Genomic DNA, 10,887 nt, shown 5'->3' with positions numbered 1-10,887 from the left:
ATGACATTTTATAAAGACAGACTGCTAAAACGTCAGATATGCCAAACAAGCTTACTTTTTTGAGATGAGTCTTAAGTGAGTTGTGCGGCTCTACTTATCTGCTTCCTTATGAGCACTTACACAGCCAACTGTAGCCATGTCGAATTTTCAGGGCATGAAACGGGAACTGTACCAAGCTAAGAGGAAGACCACCACTCCTTCCAGGGCTAAAATAAGACTCCAGAAAGGAACAGCTTCACCATGGGACCCCAACCCAGAAACAACCATCCAAAGCCCAGACACCCCCTCCTCCGGTGAGCCACGAGGGTGATGGTTATCGCCAAGTTATCCCAAGTCAAAATTTTCTTGTACTTCGGGGAAACAGCAGTCACCATTAAGAGGCTGTACACTCCCTCAGACGCTCTTTCCACTCTGCTGTAAAAAAGCTCAAAACACGACTGACGGAAGCACCAAAGTCCACTGAGCCATTTTATTTGCACATATGTATTACATCCCTAGAAAAAGAATCCAAGGATTTTCCCTCCTGTGTGTTTTCGTCTTGCTTCTTCATGGTCCATGATGCCAGCTGAGGTTGTAAGTACAATGAACCTACAGAGTTTAAAAAAATAGTTCAACATGGAGCTACTTTCTGGTATAGCAAAACACCAACATTCATCAGTGCTTAAGATGCCTTCCCAAAAGGGACACACAGACTAAAGCTGCTTACACGGGCTGGCATGGCTCTGAGAACCGGAGACCTAAACCCAGAGACCTCAGCGATACATACACACTCAGAGCCCTGCCCTCAGCTAACAATGAGAAACAATGCTGTCTAAAAACAAAGACTGGAGTTCCCATCGTGGCTCAGCAGAAACCAATCTGACCAGTATCCATGAGGATGCAGGTTTGATCCCTGGCCTCGAGCAGTGGGTTAGGGATCCGGAGTTGCTGTGAGCTGTGGTATGGGTCGCAGATTTGGCTTGGACCTGGTGTTGCTGTGGCTGTGATGTAGGCTGGCAGCTATAGCTCTGATTTGACCTCTAGCCTGGGAACCTCCATACGCCACGGGGGCGGCCCGGGGTGGGGGCGGGGGGAAGTAAAAACAAAGACTGGGACATTAACTTGACATTAACTTCAAAATGTCACTTTCTGCTCTCAAGGAGACATGGAGTTTAAAGCATTAAAGTATTGATATAAACTTGACTGAATTGTTTCTGCTGCTTACTCCAAGTATGATCCCAGGCAAGCTACTACTGTAGAGTGTCCCACCTAATCTGGCAACCTCATGGGTTACTGTGGGTACCAAGTTAAGACACAGAAGGTAGAAAGTCAACTGTGGGCATTAAAATCAGTATCATAATTATAATCAGAAGCGACTCACTCAAAACTATACCTATTATACAATAACCATGAAATGGGAGTGAATTCAGCATCACCAAACATATCTGGGAGCTTAAGCTCTTAACCACAAACAGGTAAGGGCTTACTGTGTCAGATCTTAAAGTGCTTTGCCAGAACTAAATCAGATGGTAATACAACTTATTAAGAAAACTACTATCATTTTTTTAAGATGAAGAAATCGAGGCTTTGAATGCCCAAGGCAGTCAAGAATTTGAACCAAGGATGAAGATTTTCAAATTGAATCTCCCCAGAAGCCTGTGGTTCAGAAGCGATTCTGGCCATAGGAGCAGATTCACAGCAAACACATATGAACTATATGCACTGAGCCAAAAGAGCAGACATTAAAGGGCACACAAATCTGCTGTCTCTCAGCCCTAAGATGCCTCTCAGAAGCTAGCCCCTAACACATGAGATATGGCGACACAGGAGTCAATCCTGGGGTCAAGCTGGTTGAATGGAGATAACTACTACTGCCAGAACTTGAAAAAAAACTCAAGTCAAACTGCATCACAGCAATGCATAGCATTAGCTTCTTTTTAAATGAGGAAAATCAACTCACCCAAACTGACGGGATGGGAGCAGGTTATTCTGCCATTTTTCTAGATCTTTGAGTTGCACATCAAACCTTGGACTGATAACTCCACACTGTAAAACATAACAGAAAAAGCATTTACAAGTCACATAAACCAACCAACAACATTTAATGCATAACTACTCCATGCAATCTTTGATATAAATGCCATCTGAAAAACATACTGAATTAAGACTATGCCTGCCTGGTTTAAAAAGCAATTTAAAGGAGTTTCCATCATGACGCAGCGGAAACAATCCAACTAGGAACCATGAGGTTGCGGGTTCAATCCGCGGCCTCGTTCAGTGGATTAAGGATCTGGCCTTGCCGTGAGCCATGATGTAAGTCAGTTGTGGTGCAGATCTGGCGTTGCTGTGGCTGTGGCCAGTGGCTGCAGCTCTGATTGGACCCGTAGGCTGGGAACCTCCATGTGCCGCGGGTACAGCCCTAAAAAGACAAAAAGAGCCCCCCCCCAAGTCACTAAGATAACACATGGCAGTCACTAGTGTACATACATCCCCATAGCCTGCAAAGCTGTCCCCACACAACCAGATTTTAAAGAACTCTGACAAATAAAATTGTGATCAAGGAGCTCCCGTTGTGGCTCAGTGGGTTAAGAATCCGATTAGTATCCATGAGGATGGAGGTTTGATCCCTGGCCTCACTAAGTGACTAAAGGATCCAGAACTGCTGTGAGCTGTGGTATAGGCTGGCAGCTGTAGCTCCAATTTGACCATTTCCCTGGGAACTTCCATATGCCGCAGGTGCAGCCTTAAAAAATTAACTTAAAAAATTGTAGTCAAGCTTACTAATCTAGCAAAATGGAGATAAGGCAGAAAGAGGTAAGTTATCCCACCTGCTTGTTACTGGAACACGACAACTATCCTCCAAAGTGAGAGCTAAGAGCCAAAGCACTGTACTTTAATCAATCACATCTAGATCATAAAACACAACAAAACATCAAACATCTTCTAACAGGCTACCTGAACTTACCTAAGGGTTCACATAGGTTCTACGACTAGATCAACTGGGTGAAAAATAGGGGATCAAAAGGCTCTTCAGAGCTAAATATGACACCCAACACCTGACTCACATCTCACGCATTGAAAATATCAAAGCAGAAAGTCTGCTATTTCCACATAAGAAATGATCATGTGAGAACATGCAGGATTGATTAGTACCATTGAAGTGTAAATCTCCAAGTGCAGGTAGACAGACATGTGTGCACATCCATGCAAGACGAATCAAGATGTTTAACAGTAAACTACAAGAAACTATGAGGTTAGAACTCAGTGCAGTCCAGGGCAGTTACACTTCCCTACAGATCTGAACCCATATAAACTGAAAATGGACCTGTGAGGCCCAACGGCCCTAGGGCAAGAAGCCCACACAAGTTCTCTTTTTAATAACACCATCTCAAAGAAACAAAAACAAAAACAAACAAACAAACAAAAAAACGACAGGAGTTCCCGTCGTGCGTGGCGCAGTGGTTAACGAATCCGACTAGGAACCATGAGGTTGCGGGTTCCATCCCTGCCCTTGCTCAGTGGGTTAACGAGCCGGTGTTGCCGTGAGCTGTGGTGTAGGTTGCAGACGCGGCTCGGATCCCGAGTTGCTGTGGCTCTGGCATAGGCCGGCGGCTACAGCTCCAATTCGACCCCTAGCCTGGGAACCTCCATATGCTGCGGGAGCGGCCCAAAGAAATAGCAAAAAACAAAAAAACAAAAAAACCACCATCTCATAAGCTGCAAATGTCACTTGAGTGTCAAGGGCAGTTCCATACTGAATTGGAGGAATACAGGAATAGAAAAAACCCAAAGCCACAGTCAAAGACCTTTCTAAGGCCTCTATCTACACAACCACAGGCAGGCTTTCTTTATTCCAGCAGCAAAAATCCCTTTCATTCAACTAGCAGAATTCTAGCACACCTCTCCCAAACCGGATGAATCCTAAGAGGATGTGCTCAAGGCCAGAATTTTCTCAGTTAATCTATAGTCTTCAAACACTACCTCCCAGTCCCATGACATTCCCGCAGAAAGAAAACTGAGGCAACAAAGTCTGATAAAGGAAGAAAACTAAAAATGAGAAACCAAAAATGAATTCACACAGCTAAGTAATAAGTGTGGCAACTATCTGTTAGCCAGGATTTTTCAAACTAGTGTACCACGGAACAAAGATGTCACAAATGAGTTCCATTTGGGACAGGCTTTGCTCAAACCTGTCAAAGTACTACGTATAGTGAATGTTGAAGAGAAATGTGCTACAATGCATTTCTCCAACTAAGCGTTTTGGTTTTGTCTTTTTAACATCTTCTGCAAGACAGCTTTAAGTTGCTCTATAAACTATATACTAAAACCAGCTCTTCCACAATTACTGAGATCTTGAGCTGGTCTCAGATCTTAGCTTAACTCGAAAAAAATACACCAACACACTCTCCTCTATTTCAAGAACACATTGTGAACGTCAGAGTGAGAAAGAAGAATGAATCCAAATCCTTCCTTGGGATTGGGGTCTAATGACTACAATAAAACATAAGACAAAGACCCCAAATTTCCTTCAGAAACTTCAAATCTCTCCCAAAGGGGTCCAGTAGTTTTCATCTGACATTACACCTTGCAAGTGCGAAAGCTTCAAACCTGAACACAGAAAGTAAACTCAAGACCCCAACTTGCTTTTAGACAAACACCTGACCTCCAAAACATGCATCAGTTAACATTTAACCCACAGTCATAAAAAAATCAAACAGATCCACTAGATTAAGCTTACAAGTCAAACTGAAAGGGAGAACAGACCTCAAAGACACACATTCCACCTATACCAGCAAAACCAGAAGCATTTCTACAGGAGTTCCCGTGCTCAGCAATCAGCAAACCCGACTAGCAACCATGAGGACGTGGGTTCGATTCCTGGCCTCGGCCAATGGGTTAAGGATCCTGTGCTGCCATGAGCTGTGGTGTAGGAAGCAGACATGGCTTGGATCCCCGAGTTGCTATGGCTCTGGCATAGGCCAGGGGCTAAAGCTTCGATTGAACCCCTAGCCTGGGAATCTCCAAATGCCGCAGGTGTGGCCCTAAAAAGATAAACAAACAAAAAAATCCAGAGAACCCCATATTCTGTCCAAAATACCCATCAGCAACAGAGGTGAAGGACCAAAGTTATTTACACTGACAAAATGAGAGGCCATTGAGTGGCTCAAGTCTAAGCCAATGAGGGCAGTTTGTTAGCCGCCCCCATGCAAATATGAGGAACCACCAGTTGTTCATTTTGCCCCAGGCCTCCACATCTCCCTTCAGATACCTCACACTCCACAAGCAATTGTCAACTCACCATTCTACCTGGAGAACAAAGTAAAATGTGATATAAAAATGAACAATTTTAACTAGTTCCTAATTCTGTTTAAACTAACTAGGTAAAGGAAGCACCGTTTAATTTTACAAGGGCAATTACAACACACAACACCATGTGAGACCATTTTGAAGGTTCTTAAATGTGGAAGACAATCAATTCTTACCTTATTTAGCCTGCCTGTGAGGTTCACAACAATTTTCCCAGCTCTATGATCGTCGATGATTTCAAATTCGCCAATGTAACCTATAAAACACAAGACACTGAATTGAAAACAATTTTTAATATTTAGAGGGCAACACCCAAAACCATCAACCCTGAAATTTTAAAAAGGGGATGATTTCCTCTGTCCTTTCATAGCTTCCCACTCCCAAGCCCAAGACCTTCAGCAATCCTCCTCTCCACCCCAAGGAGCTCCCAAAGCCCTTTCAATGAGGTGCTGCAGCTGCAATTATCACAAGACGACTATTTTAGGTGCCAAACACCTAGCAGGACAAGTCACAAACTTCCTCCTTACCCACAGTCCTAACCTACCCTAGCATTTCTTAAACAGCATCACTTGTCTAGACTATCCTGTCCACAGCCCAAATCAATTACAGTACTTCCCAAGTAGGACTGACACCTCACCCCCATCTTCCTAGGCCTCTCCCCTACAATTTCTACTGGACTCTTTCTGTAACAGGTTTACCTCAAAACAAAACACATTAAGACACTTACCATGCTTCATCATCACAGTTAGAAACCTGACGATGACTTTGGAGCACGGCCTAATAAGAACCTGGCGTTTGCCTCTCTTTTCGGCATTGTTGATGCTCTTGAGGGCATCGGCCAGGACGTTCATGCGCACCATTGTGGCTGTTCAGGTAAGACAAAACAGGGGTATTAATGCCATGGCCATTAACAGACACCCAATCATTCCACGGCTAACACATGCTTTTCTTTCTGCCTCTATCAAGGTTCCCATCTCTACACAGGCTGGTTCCCTTGTAGCCCCGAAAGAATATGTCACCTACCAAAATGAAAATACCAGCTATTGTAGGCCAGTTAATTCAGAAAGGGAGCAAATGGTCACCATCGATGATTTCCAAATTTCTGAAAACCACCAAGTCCTTTACATAAACCAACTAACTCAGTGTCGGCCTCGTCCTAAACATCGCAAGATACCACTTGACTTTCTCCTAACGCCCGTAACTATTAAAACGACTGTACAGGTGCCACCCAAAATTATGCCCCACAGCAAGCATACCAGAGTGGCAAGTATTTTACTTGCACCTCATCAGACTCTATCCCAACAGACACGAACTTATCTAACAAAGTTTTGAAAGCTAAGGACAAGTGCCAAAGCATGCTTTCAAACGACAACAGGAGGAGTCCGACCGGCTTCCTCAAGCTCAACAAGTATCTGGGGGAAAACCTGGAGCCCAGAAGACACCAGCAAACCTCCACCCCAAGCAGGATGCAGTCTTCCCTGCCGAAAGGGCCTCAGACTCCCAAGCTCCCAGCGCGGCCGCAGCAATAGGAAGCTGTACGGCCCATTAGGGTCCCAGACTCCGATGCTTCCCGCCAAGGAGGGGCGTCATCTACTAAGGGCGGTACTGGCATCGCCGATCGCGTAGGGGGTCCGGTCCGACCGAACAGCCGAAAAGCTCCGGGTCCGGCCAGGGCTGCGGCCTGCGCCCCACAGCCCGGACTCCCCAGAGTGCAGAGCATGGGGCGGCTGAGCATGACTCTCTCCTCCGCCTGCTCAGACCCCCGCGAGGCCAGTATTCCCGGCACAGGAGGCCGCCGGCATCCTCGCAGGGAACCAAAACCGAGCCTCAGACCACAGGATGGCACCGATAGCGAACGGATAAAGTTGGATCGCTCAGAGAAAGATACTCACCGGCACGGAAAGATGGCGGAAAGAGGAAGGGAGGGGCGAGCGCACGGAATTATGGGAAGAGGTCAGGCTATCGCGAGACTTTCAAAGGCCCGCCAAAAACAAAAAAAACAACAAAAGAGGGATTGCCTAGCGGAAGGAGGTGGGTGAAGGGGCGGAGTCTCCTCAGGGGTGGGCAGTAGAGAGTGGATGGAATCGAACACCCCAGGCGCGATCTGAGGGAGTTTATAGAAGGGCAACGCTAGCCACCGAATCGATTTCTTTCTAGCAACTAATCTGTAAAAATAAACAAGTGACAAGAGCCTAGATATTTGCACGTTTTTACTGCAATAACTGGTCACCATTTAGAAAATTTTGATACTTAAGTATTTACAGTATCTATGGAAGAACCCGCAGAAATGTGTAATTGCCTCTGAGGAGGGCGTTAGGAACTGGTAATGGGAAGAATTGCTTTTTTCCCTATAGAAATTCGTTCGGGTTTTTTTTGTGTGTGTTTGTGGGTTTTTTGCTGCTGCAGCTTGATGTGGGATCTCAGTTCCCAGACCAGGGATTGAACCCAGACAAGCAGCGGTGAAAGCACCAAAGCCTAACCGCTAGGCCGCCAAGAAACTCTTTAAATTAAAAAAAAAAAGACCTCTTTGAGTTTGCTTGTCATCCTTGCAGAGGAACCATGATAATCTTCTCTGCATGGGTCCAATTTTAGTATAGTGTGCTGCAAAAGCCAGCTCTCCCTTTGTTTCTTGGAAACGTGTATGGATGACTTTTTCAAAGCAATCAAAAACTTTTCCCGCTGTGCCTCTTGTGGCTGCAGGGGGGCGGATTGGATCCCCGAACATGGCTGCAGTGGGTTAAAGGATACGGTGTTGCCGCAGCGGCGGCTGAGATTCAATTTCTGGCCTGGGGAACTTCCATATGCAGTGGGGGCAGCCATAAAAATTAAAAAGTAAAAATAAAAAATTTAAAAATTGATGCTTCCTTCTGGACTCTCCCTAAATGTTAGAAATTATTGGAGTTTCCAGTTGTGGTGCAGCGGAAATGAATCTAAGAACCATGAGGTTGAGGGTTTGATCCCTGGCCTCACTCAGTGGGTTAAGGATCCAGGGTTGCCGTGAGCTGTGGTGTAGGCCGGCAGCTGTAGCTCCAATTTGACCCCTAGCCTGAGAATCTCCGTATGGCCCAGGTGTGGCACTAAAAAGCACCCCCCCCCACCACCGCCCCCCAAAAAATTGTTTACTGGAGTTTCAGACTTTTCTCTCAGTTCTGAGATAACACAGTTTGGAAGAAAGCCACAAGTGTTTTGAAATAAATGTGCAGCCTCTTAAAGGTTATTGCTACGGTCAGGTGAGCTAATGGTGCCAAGGGGCTCGTCAAAGCCCCTGGCATGTGGCAAATGCTCAGTAAGTTGTTCCTGAAGTCAGGGGTCTGATCGCTCCAGAGGGAGTGAATTCTAGCTCTGCTCTTTCTGAAGCTGGGTGACCTCAGGCTAGTTACCTAAAATCTGAAACTGCTGCTTTAGCCTTTCCTCCAGGCTTTCCCACTTACCCTCCCTTCTGACCCTTCCCTGTCTTTCCCACGTGGCAGCTAGAAGGATCTTTTTACAACTTAGAGTTACTGTTGTGGCTCAGAGGGTTACTAGGATCCATGAAGATGCAGGTTCGATCCCTGGCCTTGCTCAGTGTGATCTGGTGTGGCTGTGGCTGTGGCTGTGGTGTAGCCAATTGGACCTATAGCCTGAGAACTTCTATATATGGCCCTATAAAAAGCAAAAGCAAACAAACAAATAAAAAATTAAGCTAGACCATGCCCTCTTCAAGGGGTCTTATCAACTCAGTAAAATCCAAATTCCTTGCAAAAGCTTACAGGGTCCTCCCTGAGATGCACACCAGTCTCCTTGCACAGGAAAAGAGACCTCTTCCCACTGCTTGCTTTTCGAATATGCTCAAGCATATTCTGCCTCAGGACCTTTGCATCTGCTTTTCCCTTTAAGGTGAATGTTCTTTCCCTAGTTTACCAGGAAGTTTGCTCCAACCCCCTTTTCCTCAGGTCTGTTTTCAATCACACAAACTCATTCACACAGCCTCCTCCCCACTCCCTCCAACCCCACTGCCCTGCTTAATTTTTCTATGTAGCATTTACCATGTGAAATATTGTCAAGTGTAATTTACAGTCTGTCTCCATTCAGCAATCGGGGATGTGGTTGGTTTTGTTCCCTGCTGTACTGTGAACCGGAGTTTGGCACTTGCCAGCACCTGCCATCAGCCTCTATAAGGATTCTATCATGAGTCTCTGCAGCTACCAACCCAAGGCACCCACCCCCCACCCCGCTCAGAGCATAAATCAGGAGCGAGGCTCTCTGTGCTTTGGGAAAACTGGAAGAACAGGTCTTCAGATTGTTCGATTATTTTTAGAAGATTTTATGTGCCTAATTCTTGCATCTCCTATCTAGAAAAACACTAAAAAAATCCTTCATGGTGATGTCTGCTCCCTGTGAGTAGTTGCCACCTTAAGGAGATCAGCAGCAAACTTTGGTAAAATGTGGGCCTGATATTATTTCCCTTGCCTCTTTGGGGCTGTGTTTCACACTCATCTTCGAATGCAGTCATCTCAAAGGTAAGAGCAGGTCATCCTGCAGGTTGTGAAAACTCAGGATACGGGTGCTCAATAGCTGAGGTGCATATCAAAGGAATGATTGCAGTGAGCCCAGGCCTCTTTTGTTCCTGCTACCTATGCTTTGTTGCAAAAACTCCCGTATGTCCTAGCTCGTCCCTCACCCCCTCGTAGTGGTTTGGTTTCTCAGGGCCACCTGAGATGCTGTCTCCTGGGCTTAAGTCCTAATTTTGCCCCAAATAAAACTTAACTCTCAACTTTCAGGTTGTGCTTGCTTTTTTTTTTTTTCTTCCAGGGCTGCAAGTGCAGCATATGGAAGTTCCCAGGCTAGGGGTTGAATCAGAGCTGCTGCAGCTGCCAGCCTACACCACAGCTCATGGCAATGCCAGATCCTTGATGAAGGTCAGGGATTGAACCTGCATCCTTATGGATCCTAGTCAGATTCGTTTCTTCTGCACCGCAAAGGGAACTCCCCAGGTTGTGCATATTTTTAAGTCACCCGTACCCACAGCTTCTAGAAGAGTTATCCAGCATCACAGTAGGTACTTAATATAACATTGATGAATAAATGATGATACTACCAATCACTCGAAGTGACGGTGAGGATGAATGAAATAACCCAGATAAAAGAGACCCATACAAGGAGTTCCTGTTGTGGCACAGCAGTAAGGAATCTGAACTAGTATCCATGAGGACTCAGGTTCGATCCCTGGCCTTGTTCAGTGGGTTAAGGACCTGGTGTTGCTATGGCTGTGGCTGTGGCATAGGCCAGCAACTGTAGCTCCGATTCGACCCCTAGCCTGTGAACTTCCATATGCTGTGGGTGCACATGGAGGACAAAAAAAAAAAAAAATAGTACCATCATCTCTCTCTCTCTCTCTTTTTTTTTTGTCTTTTCTAGGGCTGCACCTGCAGCATATGGAGGTTCCCAGGCTAGGGGTCTAATCAGACCGCCGGCCTATGCCAGAACCACAGCAACATGGGATCCGAGCTGCATCAGCAAACTACACCACAGCTCACAGCAACGCCGGATCCTTAACCCACCGAGCAAGGCCAGGGATCGAACCCGCAACCTCATGGTTCCTAGTCGGATTCGTTAACCACT

The 10,887-nt window shown here is 45.9% G+C and overlaps 1 protein-coding gene and 1 non-coding gene across 2 annotated transcripts; both read right to left on the bottom strand.

The window, feature by feature from the left end:
- Positions 1–455: 455 nt before the first annotated feature.
- RPS15A (ribosomal protein S15a) lies at positions 456–7,256 on the bottom strand. Its single transcript, XM_047780422.1, has 5 exons — positions 7,179–7,256; positions 6,014–6,151; positions 5,463–5,542; positions 1,940–2,025; positions 456–588 (listed from the first exon to the last, which is right to left on the bottom strand). Exons 2-5 carry the CDS (start codon positions 6,144–6,146, stop codon positions 495–497), a joined length of 393 nt encoding a protein of 130 aa, XP_047636378.1. The 5' UTR covers positions 6,147–6,151; positions 7,179–7,256; the 3' UTR covers positions 456–494.
- A 538-nt stretch (positions 7,257–7,794) lies between these two features.
- Positions 7,795–7,899, bottom strand: LOC125128525 (U6 spliceosomal RNA). The gene has a single exon (XR_007135235.1). It is a non-coding gene; the product is annotated as a U6 spliceosomal RNA (small nuclear RNA).
- Positions 7,900–10,887: the final 2,988 nt, after the last annotated feature.

This window comes from Phacochoerus africanus, chromosome 5 (genome assembly GCF_016906955.1).
Source record: "Phacochoerus africanus isolate WHEZ1 chromosome 5, ROS_Pafr_v1, whole genome shotgun sequence".
NCBI lineage: Eukaryota > Metazoa > Chordata > Mammalia > Artiodactyla > Suidae > Phacochoerus > Phacochoerus africanus.
This window is presented reverse-complemented; position numbering and strand designations above follow the sequence as displayed.

Bases quoted from the DNA above. Each gene is read 5' to 3' on its own strand.
- RPS15A (XM_047780422.1), bottom strand. From the start codon at position 6,146: ATGGTGCGCATGAACGTCCTGGCCGATGCCCTCAAGAGCATCAACAAT. The intron at 5,543-6,013 runs GTAAGTGTCTTA...TGTGTTTTATAG, and splicing joins AACTGTGATGATGAAGCATG to GTTACATTGGCGAATTTGAA. The intron at 589-1,939 runs GTGAGTTGATTT...TAAACTCTGTAG, and splicing joins CTCCCATCCCGTCAGTTTGG to GTTCATTGTACTTACAACCT.